The sequence below is a fragment of the Urocitellus parryii genome, chromosome 12, assembly GCF_045843805.1.
Source record: "Urocitellus parryii isolate mUroPar1 chromosome 12, mUroPar1.hap1, whole genome shotgun sequence".
Classification (NCBI taxonomy): Eukaryota; Metazoa; Chordata; class Mammalia; order Rodentia; family Sciuridae; genus Urocitellus; species Urocitellus parryii.
In genome coordinates, this window is record NC_135542.1 from 75,824,886 (window position 1) to 75,849,051 (window position 24,166).

The 24,166-nt window shown below is 37.5% G+C and overlaps 2 protein-coding genes across 3 annotated transcripts in view; one reads left to right on the plus strand and one right to left on the minus strand.

The window, feature by feature from the left end:
- Rtn4 (reticulon 4) overlaps positions 1-13,170 on the minus strand; it is a 66,179-nt gene extending 53,009 nt beyond the window's left edge. Inside the window, exon 1 of the mRNA XM_026399889.2 lies at positions 12,412-13,170. Coding sequence (XP_026255674.2) covers positions 12,412-12,952 — 541 coding nt within the window. The 5' untranslated portion in view covers positions 12,953-13,170. The remainder of the gene's footprint in view (positions 1-12,411) is intronic.
- Positions 13,171-15,706: 2,536 nt separating this feature from the next.
- LOC144249737 (heterogeneous nuclear ribonucleoprotein A3) lies at positions 15,707-18,513 on the plus strand. Of its 2 annotated transcripts, XM_077791904.1 has the most exons (2): positions 15,707-15,761; positions 15,828-18,513. In XM_077791904.1, exons 1-2 carry the CDS (start codon positions 15,756-15,758, stop codon positions 16,890-16,892), a joined length of 1,071 nt encoding a protein of 356 aa, XP_077648030.1. In that variant the 5' UTR covers positions 15,707-15,755; the 3' UTR covers positions 16,893-18,513. The 2 variants fall into 2 exon arrangements, with proteins under 2 accessions (XP_077648030.1, XP_077648029.1); XM_077791903.1 differs by having other exon boundaries at positions 15,713-18,513.
- The last annotated feature ends 5,653 nt before the right edge of the window (positions 18,514-24,166 follow it).

Genomic DNA, 24,166 nt, shown 5'->3' on the forward strand with positions numbered 1-24,166 from the left:
TTAACATTCAAAATTAAACTAAGAAATTTGTCCTATTAATATTCCAAAAAAGAAAAAAAATGATCATCCCAATAGATGCCAAAAAGGCTTGTGACAAAAGTCAACACCCATTATCACTAAAATTCTCAGCAAATTGGCAATAGAAGGAAACTTTATCAACTTAAGGGGTCAGGACCTCTAGGACAAGTATACAGCTAACAACATACTTAATCATAAAATATAAATGTATTCACTCAAAATCCAAAATACAACAAGAAATCCAGTAGTCTTTTCACCACAAGATAGCAAAAGAATATGAAAGGGAAAGTAAAAACTATCCTATCTTGCAGACAACAGGACTGTGTAGTCAGAAAAATCGTGTGAGGGATGTGTGTGTATATACCTTAATAAAGTTTATAGTAAATTTAGCAAGGGTGAAAGACAGATATAAAGACAATACACAAAACAAATTTTTGTTATTTCAGAACAACAGCAACTAACAAAGAGAAAATCAGAAAATTTAAATATCATTTATATTAGCTACAAAAACCAAAATACTTAGGCATAAATTTAATACGATGTACAAAATTTCAAACCCCAAAATTATAAAATACTGCTGAGAAAAATTAATGTTCTAAATGATAGAGATATATTAATGTTCATGGAATGGAAGATTTAATACTGTTGAGTGTCAGGAAATGAAACTAGGAGTTTCTTGTTTTTATACATCTTGGGAACAGAGAGACTGGGCCTTTGTTCCTATCTTTTCCACACTGTTGGTTTGGTGAACAGACCTTGGAAAACAGCAACAGTATCTTCCTATTGAGCTACAGGCAGGCATGCATATTATACAACATAAAAGACTCAGTTTCCCTGAGCTCAAAATCTCTCTCCTGTAATAAAACCCACTGAAGATGTAGATGTCACTTGGCCCTCTCAGTGTTAACTCTAAGAAATGGGTCTCAGGAAACCAGAACAAGAAAATGCTGACATTCGAGCTACTGTCATTGCTATAATAAAGTTCTTTGTCTCTGGCCTAGGCATCCTGTCTTTTGTCAGTGTCCATAAAATGATAACAGGCTAACTTGATTGACTATAGATAGAATAAAACCACAAAGATGTCAATTCTCCCCAAAGTGACCTACAGATTCAATAAAGTCCCAAATAAATTCACAACAGACATTTTATAAAAATGAACAAGCTGATTCTAAAATTTATTTTAAAAAAAAGTCTGGCGTAAGGACAAACATCATTAGAACAAAACAGATGTACAAAGACATACTTCATATGGTCGAATGAGTTTTGATGAACACACCAATGCAATTATCAGAAAGTGAATACTTTCAAAAACAAGTCTGCAGGCACAAGTGAGAAAAATATGGAAAAAATAATCCTATATTTCTAATTCATACCATAAACAAAAGTTAATTCAAGATGGAGCTCAATATTAAACATAAAAATGAAAACCATTAAAACTTCCAGAAGAAAACACAGCAAATCTTCAGAGCCTTGGAGCAGACAAAGGTGTCTTAACACACTAATTGCACTAACCATAAATGAAAAGAACTCATCAATAGGCAAGCGACAGACTAGGAGAATATATAACAAAGTCACGTATCCAAAACATAAACAGAACTACAAATCAGTAAAAAAGAGACAAACAACCCAATTTGCTCATTCCAGGAACTGTTTGAAAAGATACTTTGAAAAATATACATGTATCCAAACATGTAAAAATGCTTCAATTCATTAGTCATTTAGGGAAATTTGGATTAAAGCCACAATAAGAAAGTACTACACACCCACTAAAATAGTTGAAAGTAAGAAAGTTGATATATCACATGTTGGTGAGAATATGGAGCCACTCATATACGTTGTTGACAGAAGTAAAATCACTTTGAAAAACAGTTTGGCAATTTCTTATAAAATTCAACATACATCTACCTGATGATCAGCAATTCTACTCCTAGGTATTTACAAAGGGAAATAAAAACATTTATCTACAAAAAGATCTTTATGGGGTTGTAAGCCCTCAATGGTAGAGCACTTGCCTAACACATGTGAGGCACTGAGTTTGATCCTCAGCACCTCATACAAAAATAAATAAAGGTATTGTGTCCATCTACAACAACAACAAAAAATTTTTAAAATATCTATGTAAGAATGTTCCTAGCATTTTTTGTTCATAAATGCTAAGGCAAAAAATATAAGTAATTAAAATGTCCAACAAAAACTGAGTGAATAATTAAATTGTGGTATCTTCAGATCATGGAATATTATTACTCGGGAGTAAAAAAGAACAAATTATTAGTACCTGCATTTTCACTGATAAATCTCAAAAATATTATTCTTGAATACAAGTAGCCAGACATAAGAATATGCACTGTATCATTCCATGTGATGCTCTATAAAAAACAAAATTCATCTACAGTAAAAGAAATCAAAATTAGTTGATTGGGATGGAGTTGTGGGAGAAGGAATCAGTATAAGAATCAAATTGAAAAACTGGCTGCTAAGGACCCAAGAGAACTTCCTGGGATAATAAAGAAATTCTATATCTTGACAGAGATGTTGGTTAAAAGAACATATGCATTTGTAGAACCTAAGCATTTGCTAAATGTAAAACTGTTCACACCTAAGATCTTCGCATTTTACTATATATAAATTATATTTTACTAAAAACATTGAAAAGTGTTTCACAAATAAATTTCAAAGAGAAAAACAAAGAAGAACATCAGATTTAAAGCCAAATCAATTTATGCTAATAGCGGGATCTTGCTTGGATTCTGATTTAAAATAAATACTAGACCAAGGGCATTGTGGTTATGTTACTAAAAGTAGTCCTTACAGTTTGCAAGACACAAAAATGACATATTTATAAGCATTTGGAAATGGCATGGTGGACCATGGTTGAAGGCTGTTAAGGCTATAATGGCTAAATAAGGTTGTGATACTTCGACAAAATATACTTTTGGTCTTCATCCCATTTCCTAAAACCTTGGACTCTTCCCCAAGTGATAAAATTGTCTTTTGTATGCTAATGAGATAACTGGTGGCTGCGGATCCCCAAATAGCTTAGACTTCACTCCAGGTCCAGACTCCAGGGAGGATACAAGGGCTGAAAGTTAAGTTGATCACCAAGGGCCAGAATATAACTAAGCATGCCAACATAATGAAGCCTCCATAACAATCCAAAAGAACTGGGTTCAGAGAACTTATATACATAGCTGAACCTGTGCAAGTTCATAGATGGTGGTACCCTGGAGGGCATGGAAGCTCTTGCCCCTTCGAAGCCCTATGCCTTACTCTCTTCCCTTATGCACTGACTTAAGCATGTGGCTACTTTTCTATATCCTTTGTAGTATCTTTTATAATAAATAGTAAAGTATAAATGTTTCCCTGAATTATATAAGCTGCTCTGGCAAATTAACCGAACCCAAGAAGGGGGTCATGGGAACCACAATTTATAGCCTAATCTGTCTGAGGTTCCAGAGAACTAGACTTACAAATATCAACTGAACTAAAGATAGGTACTGTCAGAATTGAGTTAAATTAGAGAACATTCAGGTTTCATTCACTATTTTGTATGCCTTTGCTGGTATTTTTCCATAATAAAAGGTTTTTAAAAAAAGAAAGAAAATCCCCCCAAAATAGAGATGAGGCAATATAAACAAACTTAAAATTATACTGTAGTGAAGCCACTAGTTTTATCCACAACTCAGCAGACCATTAAAATACACATTTTATTATAACAGTACTAAACTACAGCCCTTACAATGTTTCATTAACAAAAATTTTAGTGAAGCGGACAGATGGCATGCATCTGTAGGTATGCTGGCTGGTGACCATATCTCAGTCTTTGTTCAAAAGTGATGTCTTACAGCCCTTATCCTTAACAGATCTGTATGTAGTATAGATAGTTAATATAATTTAATGATAAAGTACCTGATCTAAATTCTAATTTTTATAATTTACTTTACGCAAGGAAAAAGCATTTAACCAAGTTTTTAACAAGCTTTGTATAAAAATTAAAATATCAGAATTTGACATAATTAATAAAACAATTACTCGAGTTAAAATACTAATTTTAAAATGATGTTGATGGGTTTAGACTGAAATGATCTAAAGATGACTATGATAAAGTAAATTCCCTTACTTTCTGAGATCAAATGCAATGGTAGCTTAGAAACACTTTTTTTTTTTTTTTTTTTTTTTTTTTTTGTACCAGGGATTAAATTTAGGGGCACTTGACCACTGAGCCACATCCCCAGCCCTCTTTTCTCACTTCCATCTAAGGCCATAAGAACACTGAGATGAAGGAAATTAATAATAGTGATTTCCAATAACTCAGGTTTACAAAACAACTAACAAAGTTGGGAGGAAAAAAACTTTGCAGGCAGACACAGAACCCTAAATTAGGTTACTTTCATAAAAGCAGTACACAGATATGTAAACATGTGGCTATTCTTAAAGTACAACCACAAAACATCGCTGGTTTTAAAAGCAGAAAATTCTTTACAATACAGGACTTGTGTTTCTCCCGTTATCTAATACTTGTCCGTCTCATAATAAATACTACTTCTTCTCCTCTTTTACTGACCCATACTCAGCCCTAAGCCTAGTTTAAAAAGAAAAAGAAAAAAATGTGTTAACTCTTTCTTTAACCAATTTGGAACACAGACCACCAATATTAACCAGAAAACTTTTTTTTTTTAGTACTGGGGGTTGAACCCAAGGGTGCTTTTCCACTAAGCTACAACACCAGCCCTTTTTATTCTTTTATTTTGAGACAGGGTCTCACTATGTTGCTCAAGGCCTTGCTAAATTGCTGAGGCTGGCCTTGATCCTCCTGCCTCAGCCTCTGGAGTCCGCTGGGATTACAGTTGTACACTACCTCGACCAGCTCTTTCTTTTTTTAAATAGCATTCTCTGAATTCTTTATTGGCCAACAGGTTTTACAAATCATTATTTCTTTAAGGCTTGTTCTCATTGATGAAACTGCTACCACACATAAAGAAAGTTTACAACATTTTGGGTTGAAATAAGACTTGGAAGTTGCCTGGTTAGCTAGGCAAAGTGGCTCATGACTGGCCTGCCTCAGCAATTTAGCAAGGCCCTGAGCAACTTAGTAAGACCCTGTCTTGAAATAAAAAATAAAAAGGGTGGGGGATGTAGCTCAGTGGAAAAGCGCCCCTGGGTTCAATCACCAGTACAAAAAAAAAAAAAAAGTTGTCTGATTATATTGGTGGTCTATGTTCCACGCTGGTATGTTGGTTAAGAGTTAATGTACTTTTTTTTAACTAGGCTTAGAATTGAGTATGTGAAAATAAAGGATGAGAAGAAGTTGTACTTAGGAGTAGAACAATTGGCTCAGTGGTTAAGTGGTTCAATCCCTGGTTTAAAAGAAAAAAAAGGAAACCAAGAAAAACAGAAGAAAATTTGAGTATTTGACAGAAGTACAGAGAATTTATTTTCCTTTCTAAACACACAAAATTTTGGGAAGTGAAAAAACAGATGATTTATCTTTTTATTTCCAATCTTACCTATAAATCAACTGAAAAAGAAGAGCCAAATATCTGTAAAATCCAGTATTTCATACTAGGCAAGCTAGAATACTTAATATTTTTAAAAGGCTATATTTCACACTTTATCAACTAAAGTTTTAAAGAACTACTCATTAATAAAAACTGTTTGTGGGGCTGGGGTTGTGGTTTAGTGGTAGAGCGCTCCCCTAGCACGTGCAAGGTGCTGGGTTTGATCCTCAGAACCAATAAAAATAAACAAAAATATTTTTTTAAAAAAACTATGGAAATATATAATACCAACACTAAAAACATCAATTTTCCCCAAAATTATATTACATTTCTATAAATGTAATATCATCAACTAAAATCCAACAGAGAAGACTTGGATAAACAATTTTGTAAATCAGGTAGAAAATTATGTATGCACAAAAAGCCAGGACAAATAATTCTGGAAAAGCCCTATTAGCTAGAATTTTCTTCAAAAGTTATAGCAATTAAAAGGGTCTGATACTTCGATCTAAACAGACAAATATAACAGAAGAGAAAATATTTCACTCGTACAAGAATATGTCAACAATGGCATTACAAACTTGTTAAGATCAATGATTCAATAAGTGGTGTTGGTCCAAATGGGAAATCATGTTGAAACAGAAAACTATATCATTATCTCATTTCCCAGAACAAAATAGAATGCAAATAAATTTAGAAGAACTAAATATTAAAATTGACTAAATATCAAAATTAAATCATAAAAATACTAAAACAAAACCTGGCAGAAAATTTTTATGATCCTAAAGAAGGCCCTTCTACAACCAATTCATGCCTTTTATGACTTAAAATCATTAAAAAATGATAAAACTGACTAAAAATTTATGCACAGAAAAACACATATGGTTAAGATATAAATAAATCAAGAAAGACACATGACAAAAGCTTATTCCCTTACAATAGCTCGAGTGATTCTACATCTAGAAAACCAAAAACTAACAAGAATAGACAAAAGCAGTAATTGGAAAATACTCGTTGGCACCTAAACCTATGAAAAAAATATACAAATGTAAATTAAAACAACAACTTGTTAAACCACTTAGTAGTATACCAATCAAAAACATTGTTGGTAAAGGCATAATAAGGAAAAAGGTACCTCAGGTGGGAAACAGAAGTTGTAACAACTCTTTGTGGGACAATTTGGCATTATCTAACATTTTAAATGCAAATACCCTTTGAATGAGTGCTTTCACTTGCATGGATTTATTCTACAACACATACAATATCAAGTAATTATGAGTATTCACAGCAATTATAATACAGAAAGCTAAGAATAAACCTAAATATGTATCATTAAAGAACTGATTAAATAAAATACAGCCGTTCCCCCTTATCCAGGTCTCACCATATGATCTCTCCCTCTTACATGTGCTCCCATCACTGTGATGCCATTCACTGCAGGTCCTCATCAGAGCCAAGTCAAGCCACTTTTAAGTCTTTGACTCTCCACTGTAAATACATCTCTTTTCTTTATAAAGTACCTAGCCTCGGGTACTTTGTTACATGAAGGAAATAGACTAATACAATCAACATCCATTGTGATTTAGTGGTAGAGTGCTCGCCTAGCACATGCAAGGTGCTGGGATTGATCCTCAGCACCACATAAAAATAAATAAATAAAATAAAGATATTTTTTTAAAAAACTGTGGAAATACATAGACCAATATTTTAACATCTTACTCATCAAATAATTTGAGTTCCTACCACATCTGAGGCACTATGTTCAACAAATAGGACACAATGCCATATAGTTAGTCCTTTTCCTCAAAGAGTATATGGTGTGGTAGAGAACAGAAATGAGTAAACATACCATTGTCTTATATGCAGTACAAAATATAATATGATGAAGCAATAAGAATACATGAGAACACATGAGGAAAACAACTTCTTAATAATAATCATTCCAAAAAACAAAACCCAGAAACTTACATGTGAAATTATGAACCCCTCCTTTGGGATTAGAAAGGATGATGGCCTTAGTCTAAGAAAACCCTGGCATCAGTAAAGCTGGGTCTCATCATTTTGCATGCCTGTGTCCTTACACAAGGTATCTATACAAAGGTCACATTCAGCCTTTGAAACACTACTGATGACCTACAGTTCTGCCATTAGTTTCCTTTTTTAAAATTTCTTTTAATATATGTACTTATTAATTTTTTATGTGATACTGAGGATCGAACCCAGGGTTCACATGCGCTAGGCGAGCACTCTACCACTGAGCCACAACCCTAGCCCCATCTGCCATTAGTTTCTATCCCTGGTACTGTCATCCCAAAGGGACCTTCTAAACTGTGTATTTAGAAAAAGGAACAAAATATCTCAAAAAAATGTGCTATATGTATGGTGTCTCTACAACATTTACTTCTATATAACAAGAAATATCAAAGAGAGACTAGAGGGTATAGCTCAATGGTAGAGCCCTTGTTTAGCCCATGTGTAAGGCCCAGGGGCTAATCCCCAGGATCTATACCTCCACCCCCAGCCCCACTTCAAAAAAGAACAAACAGAAAAGAAATAACCTTTCAGCTGGTACTTTCATCCTAAACTAACAAAGTACCTTTAAAATGTACAAACAGTATTTCAAATGAATTGCTTTTAGGTATATTATGAAATTACACATAAAACAGAGCAACTAATGAACAAAGATTATATGCTCCTTCTTAGAAAGGTTTTATATAACTACAGTAAATTCTAAGTTTACAGTGGTACAGCACTAAAATAGCATGTTTTCTAATACAATTCCACTTGTTTATCAAAGCTTCCACTTGTATTCTTTACCTCATTATGAAAAGGAGGTGATTTACAACTTACTATAAAACACCACAAACTGGACATGAGTTTCTTAGGAAGCAATCTGAAATAAAATTCATTTTATCCATAAAGAGCATACCACTTGTTCTCAAATTTTTTTTAACTAGTCAGAAAATCAGAAATGGATTAATAAAAGGAGGGATTCAGAATATCTATACTCACCACTTCTATTCCTTTCCATCATCATCTAGATAAAAATGGAGGAGGGAGAGGTAATAGACAGAACATGACATTCTTTTCTTTAGAGGCATCTACTTCCTGGGAATGTTATGTCACCATTTGCTTGAACTTTATATTAAGAACTGATAATAAATGACTTATAAAAGAATAATCGTCTTTTAACACAAAGCCATATCCTACACTTATGAGCCATGTTCAGTCATATTTCCATGGCGAAACAAAGATTTTAGACAGTCTCTGAATGTGATTTAAAAGGCACTAATATTCTTTTCTTTGTATTTACATTCATGGTCTCTAAGTCCTATCTACTCTTTTTTTATAAAGTCTCTTTGTAACCTAACTATAAAGCATCACAGCCAATTAAAGAAATCAAGCTTCTTATAGTCCCTCAATATCCATCCTCTCATTTAGTCCATTTTCATTAATGAACCAGTAAAAATCTAATCCCTCACCCCTTCAGAATTACTGCAAAAGCTTTCAAAGTAGTTTTTAGGAGGAAAAAAAAAAAACTCTTTAGTTTTTTTCCAATTTATCCTGAATATTGTTACCAATTTTCAAACAATGCTTTCATAATGCTTTGCCATAGTTCAATAATCTTCAATAACTACCCAATGCCTAAAACAGCAATTTGGGAAAGGAATGAGAAATAATTAAGTAACTTTATGTTTTAGAAAGAATTGCAATAGCTGGGCACAGTGGAGCATGCCTATAACCCCAGCAGCTCAGGAGGCTGAGGCAGGAGGATAACAGTTCAAAACCAGCCTCAGCAATGGCAGGGAGGCACTAAGGAACTCAGCAAGATCCTGTCTCTAAATAAAATACAAACCAGGGCTAGGGATGTGGCTCAGTGGTGGAGTGCCCCTGAGTTCAATCCCTGGTGCCTCCCCCCCAAAAAAAATAACTGAAATAAACACATTTTATTATAGTTTCATAATATAAATTAGCAAAACCAAGGGTAACTTTGGATGCAGAGCATGGATTAAAACAGGAATGATAAAATCCAAATTCCTTAATTTGGTATCCAATTTATGCTTCTGAATCCAGATCCACTGAACATTTTCAGTCTTACCTATGTTTCAGAACGTCCAGAGACCAGCTCAAAAATCATCATTTCTAATAACATTTGAATTTCTCTCAAATCAATTTCTATTCAATTTCCCTTGCATATCCAAGACTGAGAGTTGGCCAACCACCTGTTCAACTGGAAGTCATGTTTCTCTATGAAAAATGGTCATCAAATGAGATGCAAGTTAATGCATTGCCGTGGAAATGCTACAGGGACAATAGCAAAGAGCAAAATTATGACTCACCAACTGCTTAAAATCAAAGTTAGGTAAAAACTAACATAAATGGCAATATTAAATGCACAAATGCTAGAAATTTATAAATCCTGTTATAATTAGGTTAGCCTGTTTCTAACCATGCTCTACACATTTCTCACCTTCTTTTTGTCTTTAATCACATCAGTCCTCTGAGTCTTGTGAATCTTCAAGACTATATTTTAACTCCAAAATCGTAATTAAGGAGCATATTCCTAAAATAAGTAGATTAAAGCCTCTAAGAGGCCCCCAAATGATTTAAGGGCAGCCCAGAGCTTCACACTCACCTGCCACCACTTTCTCCAGGTTTTTCTCACCATTCCTAATGGATATTCAAACACTTAACAAAGCTCATTACTGCCTCAGGGGGTTTTGCCCCAAGAGTTGCTTGGATTTGATCCGCAGATCAAATCTTGAATTCTCCAGATCTTTCTTAATGTCACCCAACATAAAAAAGGCCCCACACATCTCAATTATTTTTCCCATGCCATAATTCTGTTTATTTCATTACAACACTATTCTGAGTTCTTCATGTGATTATCTGTATCCCTCTCCCCTGGGAAACAAGTGTCTTGCTTATTGCTATCCCCTTAAAGCTTAGAATAGCATCTTTGTCTCAACAGGCTATCAATAAGGAGCACAATAAATGAACAAACTCTTCAGTGCATTAAGAAATCTAGATGCTCTGAAACAGTTTAAATAACCACAACCATAATCACTGTCCTTGCATTCACTAAAGAAATGGAATACAAAATTGTACAGAACTCCTGAGTAGGCAATATTCTCTCTCTCCTTTGTCTTTTGAACTTAATATTTCAACAATCAAGACTTCAAGAAAACACTGTCACCTCCTGAATCCACAATGTTCAAAGAACAAAACTATATTCCCATGCGGAAATATAAAACAAGTTAGTATTTATTCTTTTGTCAATCATTACATTTCCTGTCTAAAAAAATTCTTATTAATTTATACATTTCTACCTTAGTTTCCCTCAAATGTGTATTTTTCCTGCCAAAAAAAAAAAAAAACCACTTCAGTTACTCCTGATCTTCTACTAGTGTTTTAAGTAGTGCCTTCCAGTATGTTAGTATAAATTGTTACTCAGAAGCATCAAAACTGGCTTATTTTCCCCACTATGGACAAGTGAATGGAAAAAAACAAATCGTGTGATCTCAGACTGGTATTCTTTTTCTAGGAAAGGAACTACCTCCCAAAGCTTACAAGGTTATTAAGATCTCTCAGCAGGGTTACATCACTTCCTTCTTGACCTTTATACTTATATATTGGGACACTATATCCCAAAGCAACAACCTATTTACCCATATGCATCTCAGATGCATTCTTAATCTCTAATAAACTTAACTTTATCCCTTCTAAAATAATCTCCCAAGATACAAAATGCAATAAAACAGTGTTCCTTTTTAAATAATATATAATCAAGTACCTAAGTGAATGAAGAGATTCGAAACTATAAAATACACGTTTTGTTTTAGTCCATCAAAAACGTTATTTTTCTAAAAAAATTTTTTAAAAACCGCATTCTTCTAAAAAACAGCGTCTCTCACCAATATATGAAAACGTCCGTCTCAAAATATTTCATTAGGTCTCATGGTAAATTTGTCACAATATCATTTTGTCAATTCCTGGCAAGAAATCCACAGGTTTTCCCTTAAAAATGTCAACCATTTTGCTTGCTTCTCTAAGAGTCAATTAATGATGCAGTAAGAGACTAAGCCGGTCCACACTAATACTTGGCAATTCCTCTCACCCTGCAGCTAAGACCCTTGCAAAACTGCGCCCCGATGAAACATTACGCCCAGATCCCGCTTCCCAGGCTCGGTTTAGCAGGTGGGGAGTCTTCACATAACCCTTGGCAGAGCTGGGCGGTGGCAGGACTTCGCCAGAAGTCTCTTTTTCCCAATCCTCCTCGCACCACACCACTGGAGGCGCTCTCCCTTCACTGCAGTTGGGTCACTGTGGACGTTTTCCACTAAGCCAGCTCCCCACAAGCGCATAAGGAGGAGGGGTGAAGCGTAAGGGGGCCCCCACGCCAGACAGGGAGTGAGTGAGGCGGGGGTCCGGGCTGAATGCAAGCCAACAGACCCTCGGAAAATCAAACTCCTAAAGGGCACTCCTAAAAAGATAAAGGAGTCAAGGCTTTTCCATCCTCACCTCGAAGCCAAGTCACCCCAACGAATCCACAACCCTAATTCCTCGGTACACACCCAGCTCCTACAAGGGGTGGTGCCTAACTTCCGGGACGCAGGGGACTGGGGACCAGAGGAAAGGACGTAGGAGTGGGGTGGGGTGCACGTGTTCCCCGAAACCGAGACAGACAATAAAGAACTAGTCTGGGTTTCCGCGGCCGCCCCACCCTTCTCCCCAGCGCCTCCCACCAAATGGGGGCGCCATCGCCCCGACGTCGGAAGACAAAGCCCCCTCCGGGCGGAGAGGAGGCCTTGCCCTAGGCGTCTGGGGCTGCACACAAAAGAGGGAGGGGACGGAGGGGCGCGAGGGGCGGCGCGAGGCGGGAGGGCGCTGCACTCACCCACAGAGCCTGAGGAGCCCCTGCGCTTGGGCGCGGCCGGGGTAGAGGGGGGCGCGGCAGGGGCCGGGGCGGGCGGGGTCCACGCGGGCTCGGCCTGGGGACTCACGCCGGCCGGGGGAGGAGGAGGAGGCCGCGCCGGAGGCTCGTCGTCCTCTCGGAGTTTGGAGGGCGAGACTGCGGCAGCGGACGGAAGGGATGGCGCGGGCGCCGTCGACGATGCGGGACTCGGGTCCCAAGACGACTGCCGCTCGGGTGCAACGGGGGGCGCGGCCGGCAGGGGCCCCCTGGGCGCAGGGGCCACGAAGTCCAGCGGGGGCGCTGCGGGGGCGGGGGGCACCGGGGCCGCCGACAGCCCGGCGGCGGGCTTCCTCTCGAGCACCTCCAGCTCCTCCAGGTCTTCGTCCTCGTCCTCCTCTTCCTCTTCGTCCTCTTCCTCCTCGTCCTCGGGCTCCCTCACGAACTGGTACTTGAACGCGGGCTGAGGCCGGGGAGGGCTGTCCGCGGACGAGGAGACCAGAGGCGACTGGTCCATGTCTTCCATGGCGGGCGGGTCAGAAATGATGCTGCAGCTGCTGTCGCTGCCGGGACCGCTTCTCCTCAGAGCCGCAGGCGGTTGTGTGGGGGTTGGGGAGTACTAAGAGGGGCCGGGCCAACCGAGTCGAGGGACCTGCAGTGGCGACGGCTCCCGGAACAATGAGACTGCTCCTCCTGCCTCCGCGCCCGTGATGCGCCACCCGCCCCGTCCCCAGTTGCCGCCGCCGCCGCCCAGACGAACGAAGGAGAGAGGCCAGTAGACTCTCCGCCCAATTTGGCGTGACTCACCCGCCCCAACAGGGAGGGCAGGGACTGGCGCGGGAGGGAGAGGGCCAATCGGCTGTAGGATAGAGAAGATGGGCAACCCGTCTGTCCAACAGAAAGGGAAGAAGATGAGAGTGGGTGGGACTTATTGCATTTCTCTCTTACCGGCTGGTGTTGTGCCCGGTGGGCGGAGTTTGGATCTGAGAACTCTACCCTCCCCTCCCCTCGCCTTGTGCAGATGTGGGGTGGGGTCTTGGCCTTGCCTGCAGCTCCAGGTCAGTCTGCGACCGGGGACTGGCCGCCCGCCCTGAGGGATTGGAGAGGTTCCCAGAGAGCCGCCGGAAGGGCGTTATCCTGGGGGACTAGAGGTGGAAACTTTCCTCCCCGGAAAGGAAAAAAACCCTAAGTGAAGAAAGGTGTTAACAGGACTGTGAAGTAGGCCGTAAGGATTTTTAAAAGATTTTGAAATACAAGATTTTTTTTAAAAAAACTTAAATTCCTAACCATATCATGATCACCATCCACTCTCAGAGAACATTTTTGTTGTTGTTTTGGTATCAGTTTTAGGCTCATTCCCGATCAATACAGCAGGCAGACCCTGAGTGCGTAGGCAAAAACAGTTGGGCTAGATTTTGTGGGGATATCGGGTCCACCATCTAAAAGTCGGCTCTTCTCCCAAACGGAGTTTTGGGCGCTTGCTTGCTGCAGGACTCTAACAGGGTGGAGAATGAGTCACCCAAAAAGGGAAAGGGAGGGAGAGAGGGAAGTGGTAGCAGCAAGATGCCTTGGAAGTGCAAATTTGGTTCACGTTACATTTCAATCACCTTAAAGCAGTGAGTCAACATTTCAGATGATTCAGGCTTTCTTGGAGTCAGGAAGCCCAATACTCACTGGTTTGATATGCGGGAAAAGTTGTTCCCCAGTCTACTTTTATTGAAGCTGGTGAGTTTAAAGACTGTGGTTTCAGAACATGTAAGAATCAGCACCTAGAGGTTTAAAGAACCCTTTTATCTTTCTAATATATACCTTTTAAAAATATCGACCTCTTTATTCAACCATGAAAAAAAAAAAATGAAGTCATTGGCCCAGGAAAATGGATGGAACTTCAGGGCATAATGTTAAGTGAAACAAGCCAAACTCAAAAAGTCAAGAGTCCTGTTTTTCATGTGTGCAAGATAGAGAAGGGGCGGGGTCATAAAAATAGAAGGGAGCCCCGCAAAGTAGAGGAAGGGGATCAAGGGGAAGTACGGGAAAACAAAATTGACTAAATTATGTTGTTGTATGCATGTAACAACAAATCCCATATTATGTATAATTGTAATGCACCAATAAAAATATAGCAATATTTTAAAAACAGATTGGCTGCATGCCTATTCCAGAAGCCTGGAAGAACATACATTCAGGTTGCTCAGAGTATGCAAGTTTGCTGTCAAAAACCTTAGTCACTGGCTAGTTGTGGTTACTGAACACTCAGAATGCCTGAAATGAGATATTCTGTAAGTGTAAAATGCATACGAAATTTCCAGAATTAGTACCCCAAAAAAGTGAAAATATCAATCTTCACTTAGGTTTCATCTTGAAATTACTAATATTTTAATAAATAAACATTAAGTTAATTCATTCATTCTTGTTAGATTTTAAAGCAGCTTCTAGAAAATTTTAAATACCCACATTATTCACATTGTATTTTTTTAATGTAGACAGTGCCAGTCTACATTAATGATTAAGACATTTTGATTGCCATGGGGAATCACTGGTTATTTAAGCAAATTCTTAGCTCCAACTAATTAATGTTACCCTAGGCTTGGGTATTAAAAAAGAAAAGTAGGGTTGGGGGGAGGGTTGAATAGGTGAAGCACTAGATATTCTTAGGGCAGTAAAACTATTCTGTATAATATGGTAATGGTTGATATATAACATTATACACTTAGCAAAACCCATAGAACTACACAACAGAAATAGTAATGAGCTGAAAAAGCCCTACTATAAATTATGGACTTTAGTTAATCATCTATTTGGGGTTGAGCACATAACTCAGTGGCAGAGTGCTTCCCTAGTCATGTGCAAGGCCCTGGATTTGATCCCCAGAACTTCAAAAAAATTATATAAATATTGCTATGTTTATTATCAATATTGGCTCATGAAGAAATGGACAACATCAATGCAGAATGTTAAAAGAAAAGAAACTGGACATTAGGGTCAAAAGCATATGGGAACTCTCTTCATCTTTTCTGTGAACCTAAAACTAAGAAGTAAAGTTGTTAATGAGAATGTCATTTAGGTCTAGTTATGGCAGTAGGTAACTAGCTAAGAAAAATAAAGTTTACTTTAAAAAAAAGAAAAGTAGAAAAAGAATTCCTGGATATGTTACTATATCAGGTTTATTATCAATCTATTCAAGAGCTAGCACACAAAATCCAGGGATGAACTGGCTTCTCTAAAAGGGTTGTGAGTTGATTCAAGTTTGGTTTTAATTTTTTGGAGGGGGCCTCTTCCTCTCGGTCCCATATTGAACTCGAGTTGGAAGAGGCGAGTCCGGTCTCAAAATGGAGGTAAAACCGCCGCCCGGTCGCCCCCAGCCCGACTCCGGCCGTCGCCGCCGCCGCCGGGGGGAGGAGGGCCACGATCCAAAGGAACCAGAGCAATTGAGGAAGCTGTTTATTGGTGGTCTGAGCTTTGAAACTACAGATGATAGTTTAAGAGAACATTTTGAGAAATGGGGCACACTCACAGATTGTGTGGTAATGAGAGACCCCCAAACAAAACGTTCCAGGGGCTTTGGTTTTGTGACTTACTCTTGTGTTGAAGAGGTGGATGCAGCAATGTGTGCTCGGCCACACAAGGTTGATGGGCGAGTAGTGGAACCAAAGAGAGCTGTTTCTAGAGAGGATTCTGTAAAGCCTGGTGCCCATCTAACAGTGAAGAAAATTTTTGTTGGTGGTATTAAAGAAGATACAGAAGAATATAATTTGAGAGATTATTTTGAAAAGTATGGCAAGATTGAAACCATAGAAGTTATGGAAGACAGGCAGAGTGGAAAAAAGAGAGGATTTGCTTTTGTAACTTTTGATGATCATGATACAGTTGACAAAATTGTTGTTCAGAAATACCACACTATTAATGGGCATAATTGTGAAGTGAAAAAGGCCCTTTCTAAACAAGAGATGCAGTCTGCTGGATCACAGAGAGGTCGTGGAGGTGGATCTGGCAACTTTATGGGTCGTGGAGGAAACTTTGGAGGTGGTGGAGGTAACTTTGGCCGTGGTGGAAACTTTGGTGGAAGAGGAGGCTATGGTGGTGGAGGTGGTGGCAGCAGAGGTAGTTACGGAGGAGGTGATGGTGGATATAATGGATTTGGAGGTGATGGTGGCAACTATGGTGGTGGTCCTGGTTATAGTAGTAGAGGAGGTTATGGTGGTGGTGGACCAGGATATGGAAACCAAGGTGGTGGATATGGTGGTGGAGGAGGATATGATGGTTACAATGAAGGAGGAAATTTTGGTGGTGGTAACTATGGTGGTGGTGGGAACTATAATGACTTTGGAAATTACAGTGGACAACAGCAATCAAATTATGGACCCATGAAGGGGGGCAGTTTTGGTGGAAGAAGCTCTGGCAGTCCCTATGGTGGTGGTTATGGATCTGGTGGTGGAAGTGGTGGATATGGTAGCAGAAGGTTTTAAAAACAGCAGAAAAGGGCTACAGTTCTTAGCAGGAGAGAGAGCGAGGAGTTGTCAGGAAAGCTGCAGGTTACTTTGAGACAGTCGTCCCAAATGCATTAGAGGAACTGTAAAAATCTGCCACAGAAGGAACGATGATCCATAGTCAGAAAAGTTACTGCAGCTTAAACAGGAAACCCTTCTTGTTCAGGACTGTCATAGCCACAGTTTGCAAAAAGTGCAGCTATTGATTAATGCAATGTAGTGTCAATTAGATGTACATTCCTGAGGTCTTTTATCTGTTGTAGCTTTGTCTTTTTCTTTTTCTTTTCATTACATCAGGTATATTGCCCTGTAAATTGTGGTAGTGGTACCAGGAATAAAAAATTAAGGAATTTTTAACTTTTCAATATTTGTGTAGTTCAGTTTTTCTACATTTTAGTACAGAAACTTTAACAAAATGCAGTTTTGAAGGTGTTTCCTTGTGAGTTAACAGTAAAGAAGATCATTGTTAATTACTATTTTGTATGAATTTTGCTAAAGTTAACTGTAAAGAAACACCTGCTGACTTGCAGTTTAAGGGGAATCTATTCTCCCCATTTCCAAACCATGATATGAATGGGCGCTGACATGTGGAGAGAATAGATATTTGTATGTTTGAAATGTGTGTTTTAGATAAATAGGATTGGGTATTTAAATTAGCGTATTTGTGAATTTAATAGCACTAAGATTATCTTCAAATGAAATATCTCAAAATTCCTATTTGGTTTTTGTGCATTTTCTTTCACAATGTAATCATGATTTTAGTGTGTTAGATTTGCCGAGTCCTAGCTGTGTTTAGAACATCTCCGTTCTACATTTACCTTGGTCACATTTAAACTGCTGCCATAGTTTTTGGGTGTAAAGGATGCCTGCTGCCCTCTATTTAAATTCTGAAAAAGGGTAGTGGATGTTCTCCCCCTCCCAGCTTAAAAAAACATTGTTAACTTTTTTAAGATAAGGTCCACTAAGCCTGCTACATTGGAGCAAATAAGTGGGTATCTGTTTTGTTTTCTTTTTAAAGCACATGAGGCCCATATATCTTGATTTATTTTCCTTGGTTTAATTTCCCCCCCCTTGATAAAGCTTTCATAGCAAGAGAATAAAAATCATGCTACTGAACCCTCAACTGGCTGGCATGCTTTCCTGATTTTGCCCTATACATTTTGCTGAATAAAACCAAGGGTAGTTTAGGTATAATTGTTGAAAATAACTCAATGCAGCAGAAATGTAGCACAGTTGCTTAGTACAAGCTTCTCACTTCCCAAAGACCTGAATTCCAAATTTGGATAGCCCGAGTTTTTTCTTAAATTCCCAAAGAACACGTTGTTATTCTTTATGTATATTTCAACCTAAATTATGTTGGTGTGAGTTATCAATTTGTTTGGAAGACCATGATTGAGAAGAGTTATAGATGATAACAAGGTCATATATACAAAAACCAATGTTTACTGTTTTGCGCCAGCTAGTGCTTAAAATTTCATTCAAGCCCTAAGTATGTGCCCTGCTGTTGTTCTTCTTTGGTAGTTGAACATTGAATTCAAGATTTTTACTTGGTTTTAAAAGTACTAAGCAAAACAAGCAATAAAAAGGGGAATGGGGCGTGCTAGTGTTTGAATATGCTCTCTTGTTGCTCTAATTCTGTGCCTCTGTGCATTATTAATATTTGGATGCATGCAATGCCAGCATGGAAATCGGTCTTCACAGATACTGCAGTTTTCCAGAAAACACTCACAAACCAATAAATGTAACAGACAACATTCCATTTGTTAATGGGCATATGTGAATAAGCAGTGTAGAAAATAGGCTAATATTAGAAAATGGTTAAGTCCTTAACTTCAAGTGTGGTTATATAAATGGACACTGTCAATGTTCATAACTTAAACCTTGGGTACCTGGTCAAACTAATGCTTGGGAAACATTTTATTAAAATTGAGCTAAATTGTCTCAAGTTTTTTTATTCACATAATAAAGGTTGAAAGAATGGGGGAGATAAAAAAAAAAAAAAAAATTTTTGGAGGGATTGGGAAGAGTTGGATGAAAGAAGTGTGGATGTTAAATTTAGGGGAAGTAGGTTAATGTCACATTCAAATTTTAAAAGTAAATTCCTACAGTGCTTGTATTTGAACTCATTGTCAAATATTTGTCAGAAATTACCAAAAATATGTCTTTATTTCCAACTAATTGCATTCACTTACAAAAATATACTAACAAAATGTTACTGTATGAACTTTTTCTATTTAGTCAAATGTTACTGCGTGAACTTTTTCTAATAACTTTAGCTTTAAACAGTGCAGCCTTTCTCATACTGTTTTGCAATAGGTTTGTTCTGAAATTTCTTTTTTAATATTTTTAGTTGTAGATGAACACAATATGCCTTTATTTTATTTATTGTTTTTATGTAGTGCTGAAGATAGAACCCAGTGCCTCACACCTGCCAGTCAAGCACTCTACCACTGAGCTACAACCCCAGCCCCCTGAAATTTCTTAATAGAGAGTTTCACAGGCTTTTTTAAAATAAACTATATTTTAGAAATATTTTTAGTTGTTGATGGACTTTATTTTATTAATTTATTTATATGCAGTGCTGAGAATCAAACAGTGTCTCACACATGTGAAGCAAGTGCTCTACCACTGAGCCACAAGCCCAGCCCCTCACAGAGTTTTCATATATTATTTGTAAGGTACTATAATAGTTCTGCATCATAAGTCTCTGTAGCTGTCACTGCTAAAAATAGTCTCAAGGGGCATAGCTTTAATAAAGTTTCATAAAAGAATGTAAAAAAGTAGATTTGTAACTTTAATAGTAAATGACAGTAAATACCAAGGCAATAATAATCACTCTCCTCTGATATAGAATAAAAATAAGAACTTAATATTTTTAATCCTAGAGATTCCTTTAAAAATTAAGTATTTGATGGATGAATAAGTGAAAACAGTTTACCTAACATTTACAGAATGATCAACAAAGCATAAAAAAAGAATGCTGCTACTATACTAGAATTAAAAATAGAGCTAGTTAAATATTACTATAATGAGCTAGTAATTATTCTGAGAAACATGGCAAGATTCAGCTTGGTGAGAATCAGAGTTGGAGGGATTTTGGTCAGCTTGACCAGTCTGCCTCCTATTGTAAGAGTTCTCTAACAGAGGTTTCTTTTAAAGTTGGTCATCTGTGATAAATTAAGAAAACAACACAGACTCTTCTCAACAATTCCCATCAAAGGTGAAGTCAGTTTCCCTACTTCTTCTGAGCTGGCCTTGTAAACTTCTTGACTAGTAGAATGCCCTAGAAGTGAGTTTGAAGCCCAACATTGCAGCTTTTGCTCTCACTGTCCTGGAATGCTGAGGCCCAGTGAAAAGGCTCCAGGAAAATGAGAGACACCCAGTTGTCCCTACTGTAGAGCTGGGGTCTCAGAAATATGAGACACTCAGAGCATCTATCCAATCCACAGAGTCATGAAAAATAAGGAATTGTTTGAAGCCGCCACCTTTAGGATGATCCATTACCCAAAAATATTAGCTGAAATGCCATCTATTTTGTGCTTCCATTTTTTGCTTTATTGACTCATACAAGAAATATTTATTGGTTATACCTCTGTACCAAGCCCTGATCAAGAATCAGGAGAATTGTATTCCCCAGAGGTATGCTGTAAACAAAACAAACACAAATGTGCTTATATGTGTTCAGGACAGGGAGACTTACTACTTAGGGAAATAGCTCATTCAATTTCTATATTATACCTTATTGCAAAAATGCTTAATTAATATCTAATCTGGTATATGTTGAACAGGTTAAGTAACCTTGTATCATGTATGCCCCTTGAAAAAATTAAAAGACCTAGGAGGGGAATGTTCTTGTCTCCATATTGTAAGACTACAAAGTAGGTTCAGTAGTCATGGAAGAACAATGAAAGGTAGATTCCAGACAAACCTGTTTCGAAAGCTTTCAACCACAGCTTTTTCACCTAATGAAATGACTTAACTGTATTCAAAAGAACGAATGAATGACATTCAAACATGTTCTTCCAAAAAGACAAACATCATTTTGGCATTTTTAAGTGAAAAATTTAGCACCTTGCTACATTGTTATCCCTACCAATTCACTGGGATTTTATACTTCATTAACTGTAACTTTTGGTGAAATACTAAATGCATTCTGTAATAAAAATAGAAATAGAAATTGTGTAATGTTAATATCTTTGGCCATGCTAATAAAACATTGACAATTAATGTTGGACCTAAAATAAAGTCCTAAAAAGAATCACATAATAGACAAGGAAAAGTCATAATTAAAAATGAATCTAGGGTTGTAGCTCAGTGGTAGAGCACCTGCCTAGCACATGTGAGGCAGTGGGTTCGATCCTCAGCACCACATAAAAATAAATAAATAAATAAATAAAATAAAGGTATTGTGTTCATCTATATCTAAAAAGGTATTTTAAAACATGAATCTAATTTTTTCCTTTAACTTTCTTTGGTCCTCTATACTTTCACTATTTCAATATGCCTCATTTTTCTGAAAAAAATTATTTTGATCTAGCAAAAAACTGCATTTGAGCCAGCAAAATATTAATTTTCATCTAGCAGCAAAAAATCAAGCAAAAGAATTGCTATGCTACCTTAGACAAATAAAAATGCCCTTACAAGGCAAAAGAACTAAAGAAGAGTTCACAAAATATATAATTCATTCTAATACCTAACCTATTCTTCCTAATACATAATGATTGAAGTTCTGATGCTTTATCTTTAATGGAAAAAGAAACCAGGTGGTCACTATCGTTAGAATAAACATGATTCATTTATTCAACTAAAATTTACTGTATATCTAGGCTTTGGTAATGAAGAATAAACTTCCTAATGTCAAAGAACATAGGAGTTCACGTAAACATATATATATATATATATATATATATATATATATATATATATATATATATGTGTGTGTGTGTGTGTGTGTGTGTGTGTGTGTGTGTGTGTGTCTGTGTCTGTGTCTGTGTCTGTGGAGAGAAGGAAAGAGGCAAATTCTAGCAGGATTTAGGGAAGACTCCATAAAAGTAGTTGATACTTGATCTTTTAAGATAGAGAAAGAAAAAAGGCATTTAAAGAGAGGGAATAATATCTACAGAGGCAGGGAGAGTGAAACAGCAGAAAAGCAAGGCATAGAAAGACATCTGGTATAATTAGAGAGGTAGGAAGTAACTGAAGATAAAACCAGAAAAATAAAGTAAGTGGAGATAGTGACAAAACTCAAATGCCTTGCTAAAGAGTGGAAGCATTATTTTTTAAGAGTTATTAAAGGGACTTAAGTACAATTGTAGAATGATCTGATTGGTAATTTACAAAAATAACACTAATGGAGGATGAATTATGGGAGCTAAAGTAAGGAACAGAATGTTAAAGATGAAATTACAATATTTCAGCTAATCATTGTCCAATAACTTTATTACAGATACTATGGTTTATTTTTATTAATTTATTTTATGTGGTGCTGAGGTTTGAACCCAGGGCCTTCCTTACACATGCTAGGCAAGTGCTCTACCACTGAGCCACAACCCAGTTCCACCTGAAGTTTTTTTTTTTATATATTTTTTTGGAGGTGCTAGGGATTGAACCCAGGTCCTTGTGAATATGAGGCAAAGCACTCTACTAACTGAGCTATGTCCCCAGTACCTGCTACTCTGGTTTAAATGAAACAACTACCATTCATAGTTAAGGCAAAAATTGACCAGAGCCTAAACTAACAGCATAGGTGATAGAGAAGAAAGGATACATTTGAAAAACATTTAAGAAGATGAATTCAGAGAATTTGATGACTTATAGGATAGAGGCTGATGGAAAAAAGAAAGAAAAACTGATTCTGAGGTTTAAGACTAAGTGACAAGACAAATTGGTGTTGCCATCAAAGAAAATAAGTCAAAGGGGCTGGGTTTGTGGTTCAGCAGTAGAGCACTCACCTAGCATGTGCAAGGCCCTAGGTTCGATCTTCAGCACCGTGTATAAATAAATAAAATAAAGGTATTGTGTCTAACTACAACTAAAAAGTAAATATTAAAAAAATAAGTCAAAAGAGGGAGCACAGTTTGAATAATGTGCTGGAGGGATTATAGAACTAAGTTTTTAGATACCTCGCACTTAGTCGACTGCAGAACACTGGGTTAGAAATAATCAGAAAGCAGCTGGAACACCAGGGCCAGGTTTAGGACAGAGGTCTAATCTGGAGAGCAGATACCTGAATCTATTAGTTAGGTTTTGTGGGTCAAGGTTTGGGGGAAAAATTTTTGAGGTGGGGTGAAGGATGGCCAAAAAGGTTGATAGATACTTTCTGCTATCTGTAGGAGAAAATGGTCAAGAATGGAGCCTTAGAAGACATCAACAAGTAACATACTGTACTTTTTATAAGTATGTATGTGCCAGAGATTGACCCCACTGCCTTGCACATGCTAGGCAAATGCTCTACCACTGAGCTATATCCCCAGCCCAGGATGTATCCTTACAATCTTATCTTAATTTAGACTTTCTTTTCTGGACAAATCAAATCAAAATAAAGCAAAAAGCAAACAACAAAAACTCTCTTTTCTTTGCCTTGTAGGTTCAGTTCTTCAGTTTTTTTTTTTTTTTTAAGAGAGGAGGGGGGGGAGAGAGAGAGAGAGAGAGAGAGAGAGAGAGAGAGAGAGAGAGAGAGAGAGAGAGAGAATTTATTTATTTATTTTAGTTCTCGGCGGACACAACATCTTTGTTTGTATGTGGTGCTGAGGATCGAACCCGGGCCGCACGCATGCCAGGCAAGCGCGCTACCGCTTGAGCCACATCCCCAGCCCAGTTCTTCAGTTTTTAAGTGAGTGTTTAAAAAAAAACTTTCCTAACCACATTAAATATGAAACTCAGAACTCAAAAATAGTGTTCCAGTAAGTGCTCAGGATAATTATATTTAGCACTAGGTAATCTATAGCAATAGGGACAGCACCAAAAACATAAGGCTACAGATAATCCTTGAACTTTTATTGAGCTGATAGCCCCATCCTCTTAATGCATAACAAGTAGTAGAATTGCCTGGTGGATTTTCACCTCTTTCTGTGACTATCTACTAATGAAGAAGCTAAAGAGAAGAAAATGACTGAAAGAAAAGCAATATGAGATTAAGCAAGCTCCATTAGGTTACAAAACTAGATAATACATTTTTCTTTTATAATGCCTCTATGAGCTATATGATTTTTTTAATCAACAGATCTGTAATTCTCCTATGCACCTTATTTTCT

What these genes read in the sequence shown, in the direction of transcription:
- LOC144249737 (XM_077791903.1), top strand. Translation starts at nt 15,756, where the DNA reads ATGGAGGTAAAACCGCCGCCCGGTCGCCCCCAGCCCGACTCCGGCCGT.